The sequence below is a fragment of the Hyperolius riggenbachi genome, chromosome 8, assembly GCF_040937935.1.
Source record: "Hyperolius riggenbachi isolate aHypRig1 chromosome 8, aHypRig1.pri, whole genome shotgun sequence".
Taxonomy (NCBI): domain Eukaryota; kingdom Metazoa; phylum Chordata; class Amphibia; order Anura; family Hyperoliidae; genus Hyperolius; species Hyperolius riggenbachi.
In genome coordinates, this window is record NC_090653.1 from 34,454,168 (window position 1) to 34,478,317 (window position 24,150).

Here is a 24,150-nt window from a genome sequence, read left to right on the forward strand (position 1 = left end):
TGGAAAAAGTTGCTGTTTGTGCCATCAAGGTTCAGGTGGAAGGGGTGCCTAAACAATATGCAGAATTTGCAGATGTGTTCTGTCCCAAGTCTGCAGACAAACTTCCCCCACACCAAAGTTTTGACTGTCCTATTGAGTTACGGTCAGGTTGTATGCCCCCTGGGGGTCACTTGTATAACCTTTCCGGTCCTGAAAAACTTGCTATGCAGGATTACATTAAAGAAAACCTGGCCAAAGGGTTTATCCGTCCTTCTAGGTCTCCGGGCGGAGCAGGGTTCTTTTTTGTCCAGAAAAAGGATGGTGGCCTTCGGCCGTGTATTGATTATCGGGGATTGAACAAGATTACTGTAAAAAATCGTTACCTACTCCCTCTGATTGATGATTTATTCTCCCAGGTGACTAATGCTAGTATCTCCTCTAAACTCGATTTGAGAGGGGCATACAACCTGGTACGCATAAGGGAGGGGGACGAATGGAAGACGGCATTTAACACGCCCGGCGGGCACTACGAGTACCTTATCATGCCCTTCGGGTTGTGTAATGCCCCTGCCGTCTTCCAGGAGTTCATCAATGAGGTGTTCAGAGAAGTTCTGAGGAAGTTTGTTTTGGTATTTTTGGATGATATACTGATCTTCTCACCTAACCTGACAAAACATAGGGAACATGTAAAGTTTGTTTTGAGAAAACTTAGGCAGCATTCCCTATATGCGAAGTTAGAGAAATGTCTTTTTGAAGTGTCTGAAGTTCCATTTTTGGGGTATATCATTTCTGCCTCTGGTCTTTCCATGGATCCAAGAAAGGTCTCTGCAGTTCTGGAGTGGCCACAACCCGTGGGGTTGAAAGCACTCCAGAGATTCATAGGCTTCGCTAACTATTATAGAAGATTTATTAAAGAGTAACTGTCAGGCTGCAAAAGCTAATTTAAACCTCTATTCTCCTGTGTTAAACAGTTTAGAAGGAAGCCAAAAAGGCAATACTCAAGTTAAAAATCTCTCTTACTGTGATGTGTGCTGAACAGCAAGGCTGTTATTCCCAAGCTCGTAAGGAGGCCGGCAGGACGCATAACAGATACTGCAAAGCATTCTGGGGCTGCCTCTTCTCCCCAGTGCACTACCTTGGGTCATCCCCTTCATTTCCCTATCACGCCCTAAGGCTGCTTTCACAGTGAGAAGTTACAGGCTCATGTTACAGCAGCTTCTAACAGCAGCCTAAACTCACAGCACTGAAAAATCACAGGGCACATATTCCGTTAGAGTATACTGTATGAGTCCGCTATTGTTCCTAGCCACATGGCTAATTAATTTTCACTGCACAGTAGTGTTGTCCATTAGGATATTTTTTGTGAGTCGAATCATCAGGAAGCAGGGAGGATATGACATCACAATTGGCTTCATAGGAGACAGACAAACATGGAACCTGCCATGAGCTGTCAGGAGCATCATTCTCTGCAAATACTATATAAAAATTCTGTGAAATCCAAATGTGGACAATGAAATGCATATGTAATGTAAGTAGAGCCAATATTTACCTACTGATATATGTGTTTTTTTTTCTCTGAGACCCTATACCTAACAGTTCCTCTTTAAAGGATTCTCCTCTGTAGTGGCACCTCTCACCAAGCTCACCAAGAAAGGGGCGGATACTTATAATTGGTCAGCAGAAACACACTCTGCTTTTTCATAATTAAAGCAGCTGTTTTGTTCCGCTCCTATCTTGCGGCATGTGGATGTCACTCTCCCCTTCATTGTGGAGGTGGATGCATCAGAGGTTGGGGTCGGGGCTGTACTGTCACAACACTCTGGTTATCAAGGCAGGTTGCACCCCTGTGCTTTTTTCTCACGTAAGTTCTCCCCCGCTGAGAGAAATTACGATATTGGAAACAGGGAGCTTCTGGCCATTAAACTTGCATTTGAGGAATGGCGCCATTGGCTCGAGGGGGCATAACATACAATCACGGTCTATACGGACCATAAGAATTTGGAATACATAGAGGGGGCTAAGAGACTTAGTCCTCGACAAGCTCGCTGGTCCCTATTTTTCTCCAGGTTCAGATTCGTGATTACCTATAAGCCAGGTAGTAAAAATGTTAAAGCAGATGCCCTGTCTAGATGTTTTGAGCCTGAGACAGTTCAGTCATCTACCCCTGAGAGCATTCTTCCAGAGAAAGTGGTCCTAGCGGCCACTGAGACCTGGGAAGATTGGTCCACCACTTTAGGCCCCTATCAACAAGATATTAACGAGGGGAAACCTAAGGGGGTTCTATTTGTGCCACTTCCCTTTCGCCTGCAGATCTTGCAGTTGTTTCATGCACATAAGAATGCAGGGCACCCTGGGGCTGCTCGGGCACAGGATTTGCTTTCCAGATGTGTCTGGTGGCCATCTTTGGCTCTCGATTGCAAAGAATTTGTGAAGGATTGTTCCACTTGTGCCAGGAACAAGCCGTCCCGTCAGGCTCCTGTGGGCACTCTGCAGTCATTGCCGGTGCCTGAGGAGCCATAGACCCATTTGTCCATGGACTTTGTGGGAGGACTCCCCAGGTCCGAAGGAAAAACGGTCATATGGGTGGTAGTCGACAGGTTCAGCAAAATGGCTCATTTCATTCCTCTGGACGGATTCCCCTCTGCCCAAGAATTGGCGGATCTCTTCATTCAGCACATTTTCCAGTTACATGGCATCCCGCAGAATGTGGTGTCAGATAGGGGAGTTCAGTTCGTGTCCAGATTCTGGAGAGCCTTTTGTCATCATCTGGGGATGGACCTGTCATTTTCCTCCGGCTACCACCCACAGACCAATGGACAAACTGAAAGGGTTAACCAGTCCTTAGAACAATTTCTTAGATGCTATGTGGCCGATGCGCAATTGGAATGGGCGAAATTCTTACTATTCGCAGAATTCGCGCATAACCATTTGAAAAGTTCTTCTGGCTTTTCTCCCTTTCAGGTGGTAACGGGGAGATCTCCAAAATTTTCCCCGTTGTCAGTGGATTCTTCTCCTTTTCCTGCTCTGGAAGATTGGCAGGGAGCATTAAAGGAGACTTGGAGTATGGTTAAGAGAAATTTGGAAAAGGCCTTTCAGACCCAGAAAAAGCAGGCAGATAAACGACGGTCAGTGGAATGGGAATTCGTGCCAGGTGACATGGTGTGGGTTTCAACCCGACATCTAGCCCTGAAACAGCCTTCAGCTAAACTGGGTCCTCGGGTCATAGGCCCATACCCTGTTTCGAAAAAGATTAATAATGTCTCTTATGTCATTTCCCTGCCACCCATTATGAAAGGTGTAAAAATGTTCCATGTGTCTTTGTTGAAACCAGCTGTGCATGTGGATTCCTCTCCCCCCATCCCTGTGGTGATTGATGGTGAACCTGAGTGGGAGATTGAACAGATTTTGGATTCTCGTCGGGTGCGTAACTCGGTACAGTATCTTGTTCATTGGAAGGGGTATGGGCCTGAGGAGAGGTCTTGGGTGCCGAGTTGTCGCATGCATGCTGAGGAACTTAGGAAAAAGTTTCATGAGTTGCATCCAAAGAAGCCATGCAGGACGTGTCCGGAGTCCACGCCTCGAGGGGGGGGGGGGGGGGTACTGTAACAAACACAGGAGTGACAGCTGTGGTGAGCAGCGATAACACCGCAGCTGCCTCCATCTCTTTGCCGAGCAGTCTGTCCGGTCCTCGGGCGTCTAGCACACCGAGGACAGATTTGTCAGCAGCACATAGGGTTGCAATGTTGCGTGCGCACGTGCACAGACGAGACCTTTATGCGGGGAGGAGGCGCGTCAGCTGACCGACCGGTCGGCTGAGGTCAGAGGGGACGCTCGGCGCTCCTCATTGGTTGATGAGAAGGGGCGTGCCGGAGGGGTCTCCTCTGCTTCTTAAGTCTCTCGGAATCACTCGCAACTTGTCTGCTGTTGCGAATACTTCGTGTTAGCGCTCAGACCTTAGATAGAACTGGTGTGCTTTGATCCGGGAGGAAACCGGGGATTTCACACAGTGTTAGGATTTTGATAGCCATAATCATATTTAATATTGTATTATCTGTGTATGACTCTTGCTTGTTCAGACCATTCTTTCAGTGATTCTGTACTTCTGCCCATCTGATCTTGTTGCTGACTCTGCCTGTTATAACCTTCTTGCCTTTGTCATCTGACTTTGTACCGTATCTGCCAGTCTGTTGCCAACTCGTTTAGTCTGACTAATCTACTCTCACCATAGGGCCCTTGTCTCTGGTGAGGGGTTCAGTACTGTTAGTGCCCCCCAGCTCCTCTGGTGTGGCATAGCTAAACCTATCAGTACTACTGTTGCACCAAGCACTATACTTCATCATCACCACAGTAACTGTCTGTATACTTGTATTATTGGTGATTCTGCAGATCATCATATAATCAGGTATCTATCTGCATTATAGGTGATACTGCAGATCACCTAATAATCAGAATTCTGTTACTTGCTGACACCAATCGTTACACTGGAGCTGCGGCAAGGGACATAGCGGCTCCCAGGGTCTGAAGGGATCCCTGGGTAAGTAGATCTCATTTTTTTTTTTGCTGCTCGGACCAAGAAGGCAAAGATACATTTACCAATTCCTGACAATGAACCTCGTTATCGAGGCATGAGGTAATGCTGGCTGCAGTACTCATAAATAACCAGCAGATGGCATGCATAATCTCTAAGAAAGGTTGTTGGCACCAGGAAAAAGAAAGCAAATGCCCTGGTGAGAGGATCTCATGATAAGAGGACAGCTGCAGTGCAGCCTGTAGGTATGAGGTGAGGCAACAGGGAAAGAGGTGAGAGCTCAGCCACCAATGGGCAGGCCAGCAGCCAGGAGTGAAGCAGCCAGGAGTGAAGGAGCATACGTCACAGACAGCCTGGATATGATGTATTACCACAGATACACTCACTCACATAGGCAGGGCTTTGCCTGGAACTGACTGACTGCTGAGGAGCACTGAGACAGATAAGTACCATTTTACCTTGTGAAAAGTGTTCTCCTGTCTTGTTTAACTTCTCCTGGGTGGAAAACATGGCTAATAGAAATCTATGGTAATGTCTGAGGGACAGCGAATGGCGAGGGGCTCATTCACACAGCCGAATGCTTGGTGTTTGCCGACACAGTCGAGTAACTGCTTTAAAAATGATCATGTTTAGCTGAGAGTGTTTTCATGTTGGTTTTGTGTCCTTTTTTTTCTCTAGTATTTGCCTACCTTAGAGTTTGGAAACATTTGGTGAGCGTTTATTGTGCCAACGTCTTGAACAGAATACAACTTGGACTCCAGGAAAATGCCAAACTGTGTAACCAGAGATGTCCGCTGCCACCAAATTGCTGCATGGCTTCCTAGCGCCTTGTGTAAATATTATGTCGACGAGAAACGGTGCTAGTCTAGTTTAGGGGACCCAGCAGGAAACCTCTTAGGGAAATTCAGCTAACCTGATTGGGTGGACAGCACCCTCTCAAACTGCTAGGTTTCGGATAGGCTGTAGTAAACTACGCCCACACTGTTTGGCCAATCACAATGCTTTGTGCTATAGAGGGTGCTATAATTGGAGAACTGCTCCCTATGAGGATTCCTGCTGCGTCCCCTAAAGTAGACAAGCGCCCGAAACACTACTGATAACTGACTCTAACATTAACATAGATATCTATAGGTGAGAGCTGGTTAATCCAATAGTGCAGCCAAACGAGTGCATGGGAGTAAGAAGTTATATTTGCCTGTTCCGGACGGCATCTTCTCTTTCTCCACCACCGGATCTGATCTCTCGGCAGGTCTTCTGCGTCCCGACCACATCCGATCACGATATGAGATGTGATTGGGATCCATGTGACCGTGTCAGAGTTACAGCGCCACCCAGTGGTGGAAGAGGGGTGATGCAATGGATGGAAGAGACTCTTTCATCACCCCTCTTCCACCACAGGGTGGTGCTGTAATGCTGACATGGTCTCCTGGATACCGATCACGTCAGGTATGTGTGAAAGCTCACCACACTACCCTGCTGCCACATACCCAGCCAAGCCTGCCAGTTTGGGGAGGAAAAATTAATCCCTGAAGCCAAATAAAGCTAAAGGGTTAGTGTCCAAGAAGTGGATCAGCTCATTTGGGCACACGCCGTGCCTGATCAAGCACCGCCGTAGACCGCTTTAAAGCAAACCTGGGGGGCAAAAAATTGAAAAGTTAGATACCTTGTAATGCGTTCGATGTTATCTTATGGAAAGAGACTTCGCTTGGTGTAGAATTAGGTAATTTTATTAGTAAAAGCACTATGGACAACGCGTTTCACGGTTCAAACCGCTTCCTCAGGTCAAGTAGAGGTGCTTAGGTGGGAGGACAAGTGCCGGGGCGCCCCGGCACTTGTCCTCCCACCTAAGCACCTCTACTTGACCTGAGGAAGCGGTTTGAACCGTGAAACGCGTTGTCCATAGTGCTTTTACTAATAAAATTACCTAATTCTACACCAAGCGAAGTCTCTTTGCATAAGATAACATCGAACGCATTACAAGGGCGCCTCCTTTTCTTTTTCGAAACTACGATCCAGTATCACCCCTTCAGTGGGGCTCTTCACGACTACCCAGAAGTGAAACTTTTTTCCTAGAGGAGCTGCGACGATCCATTTAAAGACCGAGTGGGGACGGGACTTCCCTACATGCTATACAGAGTGGTTGCTTCTGCAGCAACCCACACTTGTGAGTATAATTACTACTCTTACTTCCTAGCCACCTTACTGAAAGATAATACACCATAAGGGCTCCCGGTACCCCTGCGGTTTTCTTCTTTTTTCTATCTGTACTTGCTACAGCCCCCGCATACCAGTAGTAACCTCCTCCATCCCACCACTGCTCGCCAGGACTCTCTTCATCTGTGCAGTAGCACAAAGTGAGCCTGTACTTGTACACGGACAGTAGCGTTGCCGCAAAACATATTTGACAAGGCTTGTCAAATATGTTCAGAGGGTCCCAGCTCTGGAATGGCGAGGTCGAGGGGGAGTATCTATCTGTTCACATTGGCATTAAAAACGTTCCATTTAGCGAAATAGACGCAAACAGAACCTGTGCAAAGCAATAGGACCTGTTCATATTAGTCCATTCAAAATCGATCGGTTCTGACTATTCTGAAGAGGTGAACACAAGTAAAGGTCCCGCACAATCGGCCGGGTGAAACAGGTGCCGCCGGTAGCCGATGGAATCACTGTTAGCTTATAAGAATGGACAGTGGCTGTTCTCACTAGGCTGGTCGCCGTGTACAGTTCGTAAGTTTTTACTCTACTTTTACTGTCACATTCCTCCATCACTCGGGTCCACTGCCCGGAAGAAGAGCCAGTATACAGGTCCGAGCCCCATCACAAGCATGAGGCTCTCATTGGATTGCAACAGACCAAAGAGAATCTTGCCAGGTTTGAGGGAGGAATCCCACTGGGTCTCAGATCTGTATACCGGTCTGGCACTTCTCCCGTGTGGTGGACCCAATGCGGTGGTGGCAGCAGCGATGGAGGAACGCGAATGTGATGGTGACCGAGAGGGTGGCAACGCGATACGGAATGGGTAACCATATGAGACACTGATGTCCAACATAAACTGATCCGTTTAAATGGAAAACGGATAAGTTTTTCATCCGGTATTGAGTGACTTCAGCCTAATATAACCAGCAAGTCTACATCCTGTTCTACCCTGTGACATTTCATAAAGATGTGCTTTAACTCCTGTAATAAGAGAGACCTTTCTAAACACCACCAACTGTAAACGTGATTTTGTAGACCGTGGTGCATGGAGACATGATGCAAACAAAAATACACGTTGCACCCAAGACAGGCAAAGGCCTGACCCCAAATTATGCGGCTAAGGGTAATAGGTAGAGCTTTCAGCTTCCCCCTACACCCAAATTACCATGTGGCCAAATCACATGTATTCGTTGCGCCAGAATCCCAGCAGGAAGACTTTTGGGTGTCCAAGTCTTTGGTGAGTTCAGGCACAGAGGGAATATTTGTGTTTGGCTGGGGACTTGCTTGGTGTGCGTTTTGCTACACAAGCTCTCCCTTACGAAACATAAAACCTTTACAAGACTTGACCCAGTTATAAACAAAACAAAAGGCGACGCGGCGATCCTAGCGGTACCTCAGTGGTTTTAGCGTGGTATAACTTACAGACGTCCCTGTATGGCTTATTTCAGTAGACGCAGGCATTGTGTGTTGTGTTTTCATCAAACAATATCATGTTCCCCCTTCCCCACCAATGTGCGGCCATGCTCTCTCCTCATGCTGCGACCCCTCCGGCCCCCCAAAATGGCCCTGAGCGGAGCATCCAAATTTTTGCAGGGGGGGCCCGGTGATTTTTAGTTATGCCCCTGGGCTTCAGCTTCCGTTTCCGTTACGCTGGGCTTAGCACTCCGGAAACTTGGTGCAGCAGCAATCTTGCGGTCCATTCAGCTAATCGTCCGGAATTTATTCGTTTGAACGGACGGATATTTACAGATCCATAGGTTAGCACTGGATTCGTTCCCATCCGCTCCAGTCCGTTCCCTTCTGATCCAGGAATGGACCCATTTTTTTTTCTCTAATGTGAACCGGGCCTAACTGAGGTGAAAAAGTTAATTGCATAAGGGCCCAGATCTTTTATCTATCTTATCAACTATAGAATGTCCAGTGGAAACGCTATAAGGCTGCTTTTCCACTTGCTGCCATCCATTCAAAAAGTGGATCGCAAGTGATTTGCCAGCATGTAAATCTCAGAGCTCCTTTTTTATCAGAGTGATTAGTTTTTGCCCAGTTTTTTTTTTTTTTACAAATGTAATTGTAAGTTTGCAGGACTTTTGGCGCGATCACGGTTCATGGCACAATCGCGGTGAGTGGAAAAAGCGGGTTTGAGATCGCAATACCCTTTGGGAGCCGTTTCTAAATGGAAAAGCAGGCTTAGTTGACTATTTCAATGAATTGAGGATTACCCTTACTCTTGGTGAGCTTGACAAAGGGCCTCCAGCCCGAAACTTTGTGCTGGCTTGTGCCATATAACCGCATACAGATTTGCATTAATACATTTAAATTGTCCCGAACTGAATCAAGTCCAATTGGATATGGTTTTGGTCGTGGATTGCAAATAGAGTGTGATAGGCCAACAATGTTGCTTTGACTCCTTGAGGGTAAAGGGCTCGTTCACACTTGAGCGAGAATCAGCACACAACGCTAGCGGTTTTTAAAAACCGCTAACCCATATAAGCCTATGGCAGTGTTCTCACTGCCGCGTTTGTGGTTAGCGTTAACTGCAAATGCGTTGCATGCAGCGTTTTGCTGGCGATTCGCAAGTAGCGATCGTGATTAGCATGCATAGCACCGCTAATCATGATCGCTCCCAAAACGCTGCAGTGTCCAGTGATTTTTCTGCGTTAATCGCGGAAAAATCACTCTTGCAAAATGCTAGTGGTAATCGCTAGCGTTTTGCATTTTTAGATGTGAACGGAGCCTGAAGCCTGGGGACAGTTGATCGACAGTAGCACAAAGCCTTTTGGGTGTTTTCCTCCATGCACAAGCAGATTCGTGTGACTGCGCGGGTTCAGACTGTATTCGTGCACGGTAGGGTCACGTTTATACATAGAGAGATCAAAGCTCAGCCGATAATGGTACAATCCCACGGCCGATCAATTGAATGCCATGGTAAATGATCAGTTGTGCAATGTTGTAAAGTACCTGCCGGCCACAGAGACTGTTTAATTGTCCTGGGGAGTCATACACTTGAGAAAGGGCCTTTGCCTGAAACGTTGTGCTGCTTGTGTGCTATATCCCCGCTCATGTATGCAATAAAAGTCTGTTAATTTCATCTTGGAGGGTCGAGTCCTATGTGGATGGTGCTATTAAATGATCAGTTGAGCCCATTAGTGGTTGAATTCCCTCTAACCAATCTGATCAGATCGATGGGATCGATCGGAAAAATGGATTCCATTAGTCTGATCGAATTGGGTACTGGTAATTCAGCCATTAAAGAGAACCAGAGACGAAGCACCCTCATGTATTTTATTACATTTATCAGTGGGAACATGACAGTAAACACCTACCCTGCTTTTAGTTTCATTCTTATCTGCTTAATTAGTCTATTATCAGCTGTGATAAGAATCCCCGACTGGCTCAGTCTAGGTTTGACCTGGAATCATTATAGCTGAGTCACTCTTCTGTGGAATCTTTTCAAGCCCAAGCCTGCCACCTCCTGGCTCAGATTTCCTGCTTTGCATAATGAGAGCTGTGCTGACATGGGAGGGGCTGCTGCTGCTGAGAGAGAAGCTCTGAAACAGACAAGTGTGGCTGCAATACTGTATGATCTGTGTGCTCTCTGTCTGCATAGATACTAATGATGACTGCAGTTTCATTCCTATGAGAGACACTTCCTACAGGCAGCTGCACATCATACCAAAATGAAAGCACACAGATGAAAGGCTGCAGCCTTTCTCATATAGCCTAGATAGCAGCCTAGTCTCATATAGCCTAGACAGCACATCCAGAACAACTCATAACCCGGAAGCAGAAGGGATTTGAGCCGGCGGCCATTTTTTATTTTTCCTGGAGCAATAATGGATAAAAAAACACTAAAAAGGCACACCAGAGTGGTGAAATTATCGGGTAGAGCATTTATTCTTTACAAGCTATCAACTGATATGTTTATTTTGTGTGAAACGTTCATCTCTGGTTCCCTTTAATGGGGGCAATCAATTATTTCCAACAATCTATCAGCTGCAGGATTGTACTGATAATGGACACCTTTAAAGGTGTCTTTCTTTCCTACATCAAAAAGTTGTGAGATATGATGATGGTCAAACTAATATACTGTATTGTTTTTTATTTGTCTGTTTTGCTTCAAAACAGTACTTGTATATTAACATGGTTGAGGTACAATGGGACAATGGGAATCACTCCAGAGTTATGACCTCAGTGATTTTGCAATTCGCCTGCGTTTTTGTAGCAATATCACTTGTGACCACTGGGTGGTACCAAATCCTTTAGTTCAAACATCAACACGCACGCTTCAACTGAATGCTAGCGTTTAGCCCAGACATGTTTTCCTCAACTTGAATATACAGTTCAGCCTTCAATAATATCTGCATTGTCTAGAAGCTCTGTTGCCGCTGATATATTTACAGAGGAACGCCAGTCAAAATAATATAATAAGAAAAGTGCTTCATTTTTACAATAATTATGTATAAATGATAAGTCAGTGTTTGCCCATTTTACAATCTTTCCTCTCCCTGATTTACATTCTGACGTTTATCACATGGTGACATTTTTACTGCTGGCAGGTGATGTCAGTGGAAGGAGATGCTGCTTGCTTTTTTGGCAGTTGTTAACAGCTGTAAACAGCAGTTATTTCCCACAATGCAACAGCAGGCGTGCTCATCACAGATTAATCATGAGTAACCACGGTGGTTTAAATGAGCTTTAATTGCCGCAGCTGAGCGGCTAGATGTGGTGGGGTTAATGACCCATAATGCCGCTCTCCGCCCAGCATTTCAACAAGCTTGCAAGTGTCTATTGGACGCGTTGCAAGCCTCGCTATGGCACACATCCTCCTCAGGGGCCCGATGCAGGTCTCTGTGAGGCTTGATGGGGACCCCCATTTTGGAAAACACGCACTGGGCCCCCAGTGGCTACAGTCCCCATAGCGGGCACTATGGCTGCTATGGTGATCCATATTCCACTACCTCCAAGTCTCCTTCCAAGCTAATAGTGGTTCCCCAAGGCCCCTGTAGAGTACTCATGGCAGCAGAGAGCACTCACCTGTCGGCTTGCTCCCTCTAGTCTGTGTTCTTCCGCGGGCACTCCCTCCAGTGCTTGTTCTCTGTAACCTGGTGACATGTTACGTGAGTGCCAGGCAGTGGCAGAGGAGTTTGGGGTGCTCTGCCTCCCTGTTACTTTGGTGCTATCGCCGCCACCCAAATTACACTGCTACGTGGCCATAGACAATCATAAAAGCTTTATGTCTATGGCAGTGCCCAGGTCAGGCACAGCACGAGGTTAGAGCGCATGCCGGAAGAGATGGAAGAAAACACACAGGGGGGACCGCACCGGGCGGACAGGTGGGTTTGCTCCACTGCCGCAAGAACTCTGCAGGGGACCATTTTTAGCTTTGTGGGAAAGCTGGAAGGCCCAACTGTTGGCTCTGGAGCCCCAGGGGGGCAGTACTATCTAAGGCATGCATGGGCAGACTACAGCCTGCAAGCCATATCTGGCCTGCTTAGTTTTTTTAATCCGGCCCTTCGATGCAGGGTTGCATTCAAGGCTGCTGTGGGAGAGGCAGCTCACCTTCCTCACTGACAGAGGTGGGACAAAACTTTGCATCGAAATTCGCAATTAAGCATCATAATGCGAAATTTCAGAGAAAATCGTAATTAATTTTGCATGTCATAGTAATATTTCGCGTAATTTTGTGCCGACTTTAGCAGTTAATAGCAAAGCCCCCATACATGTTGTTGCCAAAATTGCTACATATGTTAAGGAGGATAGTGGGCATAAGTCAAAAAAGGAATTTTTCAAAAAGACTTTGTAGTTTAGGGGAAAATCGATTTTAAAAATACAAAGAAAAATGTTTTTTAAACTGAAAAAATAGTTTAAAAAACGTTTTTCTTTGCATTTATAAAATCGATTTTCTCAAAAGCTACAAAGTCTTTTTGGAAAATTCCGTAGGTTTGCTATTCACTGCCAAAGTCGGTTATGTGAAAATTACACGACATTTGGCGCAAAATTACGAATGACTATGCAAAATCATTTGAATTTACAAATCGTAATTACGTATAGGTGTAATTGCAAAAATGTATGCAAAATTTTGCATAATCGTAATTAGCTGATTACGACCATAACTGCTCAGTGACTCCCTCCCATGAGTAGAGCATAAATGAGGTTACTCGCCACTTCTCAGCTTCCACTGCCGATCTATCTTCAGCCAAGCGTCCAGCGTCACATCATTTCAACCAGGAAGGTGCAGAAACGGCGGGCCGGGCCGAGGAGGCTCTATGCTAGCCAGAGCCTTCCTTCTAATGTAGGTATGTATCCAAACCTGAAGTGAGTTTCCCCACATTGGTAGCGGGCGCAGAAATCCCACACTGGGCACCACATAGCCGCTACCTTTGCATTGTGGTCTATGGCAGCTTCTTGTAGCCAACGAGTCCAAATCACCTGCTTTGCGCCATCTGGCATCTATGTAATGCACAGGTCACGTATAGAGGCCCCTTTAACCTCCCTGGCGGTAAGCCCGTGCTGAGCACGGGCTATGCCGCCGGAAGGCACCGCTCAGGCCCCGCTGGGCCGATTTGCATAATTTTTTTTTTGCTACACGCAACTAGCACTTTGCTAGCTGCGTGTGCAATGCGATCGCCGCCGCTACCCGCCGATCCGTCGCTATTCATCGCGCCGCGGCCGCCCCCCCCCCCCCTTACCCCGTGCGCTGCCTGGCCAATCAGTGCCAGGCAGCGCTGTGGGGTAGATCGGAGTCCCCTTTGACGTCACAACGTCGATGATGTCGGTGACGTCATCCCGCCCGTCGCCATGGCGACGGGGGAAGCCCTCCAGGAGATCCCGTTCTTTGAACGGGATCTCCTGATCTCCGATCGCCGAAGGCGATCGGAGGGGCTGGGGGGATGCCGCTGAGCAGCTTTGTCTCGCTACATGAAAAAAAAAAAAAAATTAAAAAAAATGGATTTGCTGCCCCCTGGCGGATTTTTAGCAAACCGCCAGGAGGGTTAAAGAGGAACTCCAGTGAAAATAATGGAATAAAAAAAGTGCTTCATTTTTACAATAATTATGTATAAATGATTTAGTCACCGTGTGCCCATTGTAAAATCTTTTAAATCCCTGATTTACATTCTGACATTTATTACACGGTGACATTTTTACTGTGGGCAGGTGATGTAGCTGCTGCATGCTTTTTTGGCAGTTGGAAACAGCTGTAAACAGCTATTTCCCACAATGCAGCAAGGTTCACAGACAGGAAACTGCCAGGAGTACGTACTCAAGAGTTTGTTGTGGGAGGGGTTTCACCACAATATCAGTCATACAGCGCCCCCTGATGGTCTGTTTGTGAAAAGGAATAGTTTTCTCATGTAAAAGGGGGTATCAGCTACTGATTGGGATAAAGTTCAGTTCTTGGTCGGAGTTTCTCTTTAAGTCAGTAATGTGAGATCTTAGGGCTCCTTGCACACTAAGTCAGCGCGCATCACTATATAGCAGCACCACACATATGCACGGTGCCCCTTTCGGCAGCATTGCAGTTGTATTGCAGAGCAACCTACACATTGTGAAAGGACCCTAAGGCCCCCTGCCCACTGCTAATCCGATTTGTGATTACGAATTTCCCTGGATGCTATCAAAACAAGAACAAAAAAGGAGAAAAAAACGCAGCATGCAGTACCGATTAAAAATCACGAATCGGAATTGCATGTAAAATCGCAAATCAGAGTCGTATGTAGTATGCAAGAGCTCTACGGGACCGTTTCCACTAGGAGCGGTGCGATGCGGCTACATAGCTGCACCGCACCGCAGGTGTCCTGAAACGCATGCACGGCAATGGAATAGTTTCCACTGCATGCATGTTGTGCAGAGCGGTGCGGCGCGATCCGACAATCTCCAACATGCTGCAGATTCTCGCACGGCCGCATCTGCCCGCACCTGCGTCCCGTCTCCTCCAATACACTTCTGTATCGGGTGATGGGGAAGTGACGCGGCCAGCAGCGGAAGTGATGTGAAGTGACAAGGCAGCCGCATTCGCATCACTATCCCTGTGGAAACGGGCCCTTACTCTTATTACCTTGGTACACACCCTTAGGGCTGTGTTCACACCTAGGGCGTTTTTGCTATTTTTTTTTACGCGCCGGCGATTTGCAAAATCTCCCTGAAAGCAGTTGTGCGACGAGAGAGTTCACTTCTGCACGGTTCGTTTCCGATCTGCTCAGCAAAGCGCTGCCTGTACCTTTTTTAGGGCGATTTTGCTACAATGGAGGGTAAAGGGAAAGCAGAAAATGCTCACAAAATCACTTTGTGCGGCGATTGCGTTCGCACTTTGATGAATACATATATTGTAATTATTCATTTCCGGGTCAAAGAGTTCACTTCCTGACTTGCGTCAGGAAGTGAAAAAAAAAATCGCTCTGGAAAAGCGCTTTGAAATCAAAGTGCGCAAGTAAGCGTCGAGAGGACAAAAAAAAAATGCACACAGAATTGAAAATCGCTGGCGTCAGCGATTTCGATTATAGATGTGAACAAAACCTCAATGTATCAAAGGAGAATAGCTGGGCACCTCATGCTTTTATTCAATGGTTGCAGAAGTACATACAGTACATATCAGCAGTGAGGGGTAAAGGTGGCCACTAACTGTCCAATGTCTAGCGAAAAATCGTTCGAGCAATCAGATAATTCTCATCGGAAGAAAAATCGTTCACTACACCATCAACAAACCAATCTTTGCTTCCTATCTATTACAACCAACAAGAAAATCCAAATTTTGGTTTGATGAAAATCCAATCGGACGACTATTTTTATAATCGTTCATAATCGATTGTGCCCATCAACTGAGATTATTTACAACCAATCCGATTAGAATTTCTGATCGCTCAAACGATTTTTCGCTAGAAATCGGACCATTAGTGGCCAACTTAAGAAGGAGAGGTGTCACAGCCTAAACCAAACAAAAATCTGATGAGGTTACTGCTTCAAATAGAATAAAATTCAAATAAAATAAAACCACAACGTGTTGGTAGCAGGCTCCTGGCAAAGTGCTAGAGCATTCGATTTTACTTTAACAAATCGTCAGCTGCAGTGTTTATAATCCTTATATTGATTTAATCCTTATATATAGACTAGTAATTTTCCTACTTTCATCTGAAGAACATTGCAAAGATTAAACATCCGATTCCCCCAGAGGATCTTCCAACCCTAGTTTATGCCTTCAGCACATCACGGCTGGACTACTGCAATGCCCTTTATGCTGGCCTCCCCAAAAAGGACCTGCGTCGCCTGCAATTAGTGCAGAATGCTGCTGCCAGATTGCTAACAAACCAGCCTCGCCACTGTCACATTACACCGATCCTTCGCTCACTGCACTGGCTACCAGTAGAATGGAGAATACTCTTCAAGATTGGACTGCTGACATTCAAATCCCTGCACAATCTGGGCCCTGGATACATGAAGGACCTGCTGAAGCTGCACCACACCTCTCACAACCTCAGATCAGCAAGTTCTATAAACTTGGTCACTTCCAGAGTGCACCTCAAAAAATCTGGAGACAGAGCTTTCTGTCATGCTGCCCCTACTAGTTGGAACTCCCTGCCACACCCAGTAAAGACAGCACCATCCCTGGAGCTATTCAAATCCAGACTGAAAAGCCACCTGTTTAGCCTGGCATTTCCAGACTTATAAAATTCTTCCTCTGTACCACACTGGTCGGAGCCATGCTTATGCACTTTGAGTCCTACGGGAGAAAAGCGCTTTACAAATGTTGTTTGTTGTTGTAGTAATGGCTGCAAGTATAAGGCTCCATACACACATCTAATTTTAATCTGCAGATGACTGTCTAATTTTCCCACTGCCCTGTAGTATGAAGGTCAATAGATTTTGAATAATGTGAAGACTATGTAGATATGCTCTCTCATACACGGAAGGAGTAAAATTGGCCAGTCATCGGCAGATGTGTGTGTGTGTGTGGACCTTTAGATGCAGGCAGCTCTTACCACTAGCCTCCAGTGATGGATACAGGTATAAGTTGCCAGGAGCCTCTACCCTCATGTTGTAATTTTACTCTATTTGAAGCAGTCTACAGTTTACATTTACTAATTGCTGAACTTGATACATTACAAGGGGGTAAACACTGTAGTAGCTTATCTGCAAGGGTAAACTATTGGACTTGACTTTCCTAGCATTGTATCAACACTTTGGAAACATTAATTTACATTCCTCCGCTTCAGTGGTACTTTGTTACTATTTGAGGATGATTTGCTGGCCAGTGAAGTATCAAATGGACTTACTATTCCTTTTTATACATTTTGGTATTTTTATCTAGTGTTTCTGCAAATGCATAATCTGTTTTCTTCCACTACAGTAGGAGTGTATGTGAGGGTGTGTGAGATTGTGGCCCTGTGCACACCAATTCCGCTAGCAGATCCTCAAAACGCTAGAGGTTTTTGGAACAGATTTCAGAGCGATTCTAGGCATGTTTAGAGACGTTTGTTAAACATGCCTAGCGTTTTTGGCAGCGTTTTTGTGTAGCAGATTACAAATATTGTTACAGTTAAGCTGTTAATGAACAGCTTCTGTAACAAAAACGCCTGAAAAACCTCTCTGATCTAGCATTTTTACCAGCGCTTTGCGTTTTTCCTATACTTTACATTGAGGCAGAAACGCTTCTGCAAACCGCAAACATGCAGCAGGAGGCACGTTTGCGGTTTGCTAAAAACCTCAAACCGCTGGTGTGCACCATCCCATTGAAATACATTAGCCAAGCGTTTTCAGAGGCGGAAGCGGTTGGCGGATCGCTGCTAAAACCGCTCGGTTTGCACTGGGCTTAATAAGGGCCCGTTCTCACCTGAGCGGGAATCACGCGATTCCCGCTCACGGCAAACCGCTACACAATGTAGCGAGTGGCAGTGTTCTCACTGCCGCGGTTGCGGTTAGCGATAACCGCAACCGCGCTGCATGCAGCGGTTTGCCGGGTGACGAGCGTTACGCGATTAGCGATCGTGATTAGCGTGCATAGCACGCTAATCGCGATCGCTCCAAAACCGCCGCAGTCTCCAGTGATTTTTCAGCGCTAATCGCGGGAAAATCACTCCCGCACAACGCCGGCGGTAATCGCCGGCGTTCTGCGATTTTAAGTGTGAACGGGCCCTAAGTGCGTGCGAGATTGATCATTTGAGGATTTGGGGTTTTACTTTGGATCTTGTTTGAAATCTGCCCTTTTATTAAATAAATATATTTGCCATTTCAAGAGGGTCGAGTAGCAGCTGACATTTGGTCAATATATCTCTGACGGCACACTGTAGTATTGAAATAGAATTTCATAATTTGCAATGGGAAAAACATACTCAGCCCAAGAGAGGGATGCCTCTGGATCCTGGGAAGGCTTTCCTGTCCTCCTCTGGCCCCTTCCAGAGCTAAATGGGGCCAACATTTTTGAGTCCATCTTAAAGGGAACATGAAGCAAGAAGTATATGGAGGCTGCCATGTTTATTTCCTTTTAATACCAGTTGCCTGGCAGCACTGCTGATCCTTTGCCACTAATACTTTTAGCCTATAGACCTTAACCTTTTAGTAAATCCTACGCCGCACTTGTGGCTGTCTAAGCCTGATGCGGCGTAGGATTTACGCCACCTGCTGCTTCTGCTCCCGACGTGATCGTGCGCACCCGAGATAGGGGATTAAGATGCCATTTGACAGCTGACATCTCCCCTCACTGATCAGGAGCCATCGTGATTGGGTCCTGATCACGCAATCACTACAATCGCCGGCGGATCATAGTGATCACTACTAGAGCAACGGCGGTAGGCGGGGAAGAGGATCGATCCACTCACCTTCCTGAGGTTCCCCTGGCGATCATCGCTCCCCTCCGCTCTGGCTGGTATCCCCGCTTGCTCTGATGTGTCGGGTCCCGGCTTGATGACGTCATCAAGCCGCGACCTGGAACTTAACGGCAGTGTGAGCGAGGATGCCGGGCAGAGCAGAGGGGGCTAGAGCTGCTAATCGCTGGAGCCTGGGAGGTGAGTAAAGGCTGCTGGCAATACGGGGGACACCTGGCTACATGGCTAGCTATCTACACAGGGGATCCGGCTGCCCGACCCCCTCCAAACGCCCCCCTTCCTTCCCCATGTAAAATGCCCTGGTCCTTAAAGAGAAACTCAGAGCAAGAATTGAACTTTATCCCAATCAGTAGCTGATACCCCCTTTTACATGAGAAATCTATTCTTTTTCACAAACAGACCATCAGGGGGCGCTGTATGACTGATATTGTAGTGAAACCCCTCCTACAAGAAACTCTGAGAACCATGGTACTCCTGGCAGTTTCCCGTCTGTGAACTTTGTTGCATTGTGGGAAATAGCTGTTTACAGCTGTTTCCAACTGCCAAAAAAGCATGCAGCAGCTACATCACCTGCCAACAGTAAAAATGTCACCATGTAATGTCAGAATGTAAATCGGGGATTTAAAAAATTTTACAATGGGAAAACAATGACTAAATCATTTATACATAATTATTGCAAAAATGAAGCACTTTTTTATTACATTATTTTCACTGGAGTTCCTCCTTAAAGAGGAACTCCAGTGAACATTTTACTGTTGGCAGGTGATGTAGCTGCTGCATGCTTTTTTGGCAGTTGGAAACAGCTGTAAACAGCTATTTCCCACAATGCAGCAAGGTTCACAGACAGGAAACTGCCAAAAGTTCGAACTTTTCTTGTAGGAGGGGTTTCTTGTGATAGGGGTTTCACCACAATATCAGTCATACAGCGCAGGGGGCTGTTTGTGAAAAGGAATAGATTTCTCATGTAAAAGGGGGTATCAGCTACTGATTGGGATAAAGTTCCATTTTTGGTCTGAGTTTCTCTTTAAGGGGGCATAGGCAGCAAGTCCCCAAAGGGTTAAACAAGCATGCAGCAGATCAGGTGTCTCTGACATTATTGTGGGGTCTGACAAGATTAGCTGCATGCATCGGTTTTGGTGTGATTCAGACACTACTGCAGCCAAATAGACCAGCAGTGCTGCCAGGCAACTGGTATTGCTTAAAGGGAACCTAAACTGAGAAGGATATGGATTTTTCCTTTTAAAATAATACCAGTTGCCTGAATCGCCTGCTGATCCTGTGTCTCTAATACTTTTAGCCACAGCCCCTGAACAAGCATGCAGATCAGGTGCTCTGACTGAAGTCAGACTGGATTAGCTGCATGCTTGTTTCAGGGTGTGATTCAGCCACTATTGCAGTCACAGAGATCAGCTGGACTGCCAGGCAACTGGTATTGTTTACAGGAAACATCCATATCACTCTCAGTTAAGGTTCCCTTTAAAGGGAAACAAATATGGCAGCCTCCATATACCTCTTACTTCAGGCTCCCTTTAACTTGAAATATCTAGTACCTCTCTTTGGGAATCTGAATTTTCTAAATACCTCCCAGAAAAATGGCCAACTGACCATATCGAGGGCTTTTTTTTTCCAGCATCAAGTGATATGTCTGGGGTCTTTGTTTGTGGGGGCATCCAGATTCATAAACAATCTACCAAGGTTGAGGCCTGTTCCTTTGTCAGGGATAAATCTAGATTGGCCCAGATTAATTACTTTGGTAGTAACTAATAAAGTTTTATCAATAAAATTTTAGCTAGGATCTTAGAATTTTTATAAGCTTAAAAGTGAGATGGGACTGAGGAAAGAACAATGTATTGCATAGAGAATGGAATGTTAAAGCGGTATGGTCACCATAAAAATCAAATTTCAATAGCAACTGGTCTGAGTGTATTAAGTGATAAAGATGCTAATCCTGCATTCAAAACTTGCAAAACATTTTCTGCTGTTATGGTTTGGAGTTATCACATACCTTAGGAGCACTGGCCCTAGTGCCAAACAGTTGAATGCTGGGAGTTCTTTTTATCTATAATATATTCCTCCTCTTCTATTTATTTCAAGTTAGTGGAAATTGATTTTAATTGTTTTTTTTCACAAAGTGTCATTTTCCGCCAACTTGTGACAAAAAATAAAATCTTCTATGAACTCACCGTACTCCTAACGGAATACCTTGGGGTGTCTTCTTTCTAAAATGGGGTCATTTGTGGGGTTCCTATACTGCCCTGGCATTTTAGGGGCCCTAAACCGTGAGGAGTAGTCTTGAAACCAAATGTCGCAAAATGACCTGTGAAATCCTAAAGGTACTCATTGGACTTTGGGCCCCTTAGCGCACTTAGGGCGCAAAAAAGTGCCACACGTGGTATCGCCGTACTCAGGAGAAGTAGTATAATGTGTTTTGGGGTGTATTTTTACACATACAGATGCTGGGTGGGAGAAATATCTCTGTAAATGACAATTATTTGATTTTTTTTACACACAATTGTCCATTTACAGAGAGATTTCTCCCACCCAGCATGGATATGTATAAAAATACACCCCAAAACACATTATACTACTTCTGAGTATGGCGATACCACATGTGTGACACTTTTTTGCAGCCTAGGTGCGCTAAGGGGCCCAACGTCCTATTCACAGGTCATTTTGAGGCATTTGTTTTCTAGACTACTCCTCACGGTTTAGGGCCCCTAAAATGCCAGGGCAGTATAGGAACCCCACAAGTTACCCCATTTTAGAAAGAAGACACCCCAAGGTATTCTGTTAGGAGTATGGTGAGTTCATAGAAGATTTTTTTTTGTCACAAGTTGGCGGAAAATGACACTTTGTGAAAAAAAAAACAATACATATCAATTTCCACTAACTTGTGACAAAAAAAAAATCTTCTATGAACTCACCGTACTCCTAACGGAATACCTTGGGGTGTCTTCTTTCTAAAATGGGGTCATTTGTGGGGTTCCTATACTGCCCTGGCATTTTAGGGGCCCTAAACCGTGAGGAGTAGTCTTGAAACCAAATGTCGCAAAATGACCTGTGAAATCCTAAAGGTACTCATTGGACTTTGGGCCCCTTAGCGCACTTAGGGTGCAAAAAAGTGCCACACATGTGGTATCGCCGTACTCAGGAGTAGTAGTATAATGTGTTTTGGGGTGTATTTTTACACATACAGATGCTGGGTGGGAGAAATATCTCTGTAAATGACAATTATTTGATTTTTTTTTTTACACACAATTGTCCATTTACAGAGAGATTTCTCCCACCCAGCATGGGTATGTGTAAAAATACACCACAAAACACATTATACTACTTCTCCTGAGTATGGCGATACCACATGTGTGACACTTTTTTGCAGCCTAGGTGCGCTAAGGGGCCCAACGTCCTATTCACAGGTCATTTTGAGGCATTTGTTTTCTAGACTACTCCTCACGGTTTAGGACCCCTAAAATGCCAGAGCAGTATAGGAACCCCACAAGTGACCCCATTTTAGAAAGAAGACACCCCAAGGTATTCCGTTAGGGGTATGGTGAGTTCATAGAAGATTTTATTTTTTGTCACAAGTTAGTGAAAAATGACACTTTGTTAAAAAAAACAATAAAAATCCAATTTCCGCTAACTTTTGACAAAAAATAAAATCTTCTATGAACTCATCATGCACCTAACAGAATACCTTGGGGTGTCTTCTTTCTAAAATGGGGTCACTTGTGGGGTTCCTATACTGCCCTGGCATTTTACGGGCCCAAAACTGTGAGTAGTCTGGAAACCAAATTTCTCAAAATGACTGTTCAGGGGTATAAGCATCTGCAAATTTTGATGACAGGTGGTCTATGAGGGGGCAAATTTTGTGGAACCGGTCATAAGCAGGGTGGCCTCTTAGATGACAGAATGTATTGGGCCTGATCTGATGGATAGGAGTGCTAGGTGGGTGACAGGAGGTGATTGATGGGTGTCTCAGGGGGCGGTTAGAGGGGAAAATAGATGCAATCAATGCACTGGGGAGGTGATCGGAAGGGGGTCTGAGGGTTTGGCCGAGTGATCAGGAGCCCACACGGGGCAAATTAGGGCCTGATCTGATGGGTAGGTGTGCTAGGGGGTGACAGGAGGTGATTGATGGGTGTCTCAAGGTGTGATTAGAGGGGGGAAATAGATGCAAGCAATGCACTGGCGAGGTGATCAGGGCTGGGGTCTGAGGGCGTTCTGAGGTGTGGGCGGGTGATTGGGTGCCCGCAAGGGGAAGATTAGGGTCTGATCTGATGGGTAACAGTGACAGGTGGTGATAGGGGGTGATTGATGGATAATTAGTGGGTGTTTAGAGGAGAGATGTAAACACTGCACTTGGCAGGTAATCTGATGTCGGACCTGCGGGCGATCTATTGGTGTGGGTGGGTGATCAGATTGCCCGCAAGGGGCAGGTTAGGGGCTGATTGATGGATGGCAGTGACAGGGGGTGATTGATGGGTGGCAGTGACAGGGGGTGATTGATGGGTGATTGACAGGTGATCAGTGGGTTATTACAGGGAATAACAGATGTGAATATTGCACTGGCGAATTGATAAGGGGGGGTCTGAGGGCAATCTGAGCTTGGGGGCGGGTGATTGGGTGCCCGCAAGGGGCAGATTAGGGTCTAATCTGATGGGTAACAGTGACAGGTGGTGATAGGGGGTGATTGATGGGTAATTAGTGGGTGTTTAGAGGAGAGAAGAGATGTAAACACTGCACTTGGGAGGTGATCTGATGTAGGACCTGCGGGCGATCTATTGGTGTGGGTGGGTGATCAGATTGCCCGCAAGGGGCAGGTTAGGGGCTGATTGATGGGTGGCAGTGACAGGGGGTGATTGATGGGTGGCAGTGACAGGGGGTGATTGATGGGTGGCAGTGACAGGGGGTGATTGATGGGTGATTGACAGGTGATCAGTGGGTTATTACAGGGAATAACAGATGTAAATATTGCACTGGCGAATTGATAAGGGGGGGGGGGGGGGGGGGGGGTCTGAGGGCAATCTGAGCGTGTGGGCGGGTGATTGGGTGCCCGCAAGGGGCAGATTAGGGTCTAATCTGATGGGTAACAGTGACAGGTGGTGATAGGGGGTGATTGATGGGTAATTAGTGGGTGTTTAGAGGAGAGAAGAGATGTAAACCCTGCACTTGGGAGGTGATCTGATGTCGGATCTGCGGGCGATCTATTGGTGTGGGTGGGCGATCAGATTGCCCGCAAGGGGCAGGTTAGGGGCTGATTGATGGGTGGCAGTGACAGGGGGTGATTGACGGGTGATTGACAGGAGATCAGGGGGGATAGATGCATACAGTACACGGGGGGGGGGGGGGGTGATCAGGAGGGAGTAGGGGGCAGATTAGGGACTAAAAAAAAAATAGCGTTGACAGATGGTGACAGGGAGTGATTGATGGGTGATTAGGGGGGTGACTGGGTGCAAACAGTGGTCTGGGGGGGGTCTGAGGGGTGCTGTGGGCGATCAGGGGGCAGGGGGAATCAGTGTGCTTGGGTGCAGACTAGGGTGGCTGCAGCCTGCCCTGGTGGTCCCTCAGACACTGGGACCACCAGGGCAGGAGGCAGCCAGTATAATAGGCTTTGTATACATTACAAAGCCT

At 46.3% G+C, this 24,150-nt stretch overlaps 1 protein-coding gene across 1 annotated transcript in view; it reads right to left on the reverse strand.

Moving 5' to 3' along the window:
- LOC137527276 (H-2 class II histocompatibility antigen, A-U alpha chain-like) overlaps positions 1 to 5,811 on the reverse strand; it is a 55,131-nt gene extending 49,320 nt beyond the window's left edge. The window contains exon 1 of the mRNA XM_068247782.1: positions 5,703 to 5,811. Coding sequence (XP_068103883.1) covers positions 5,703 to 5,811 — 109 coding nt within the window. The remainder of the gene's footprint in view (positions 1 to 5,702) is intronic.
- Positions 5,812 to 24,150: the final 18,339 nt, after the last annotated feature.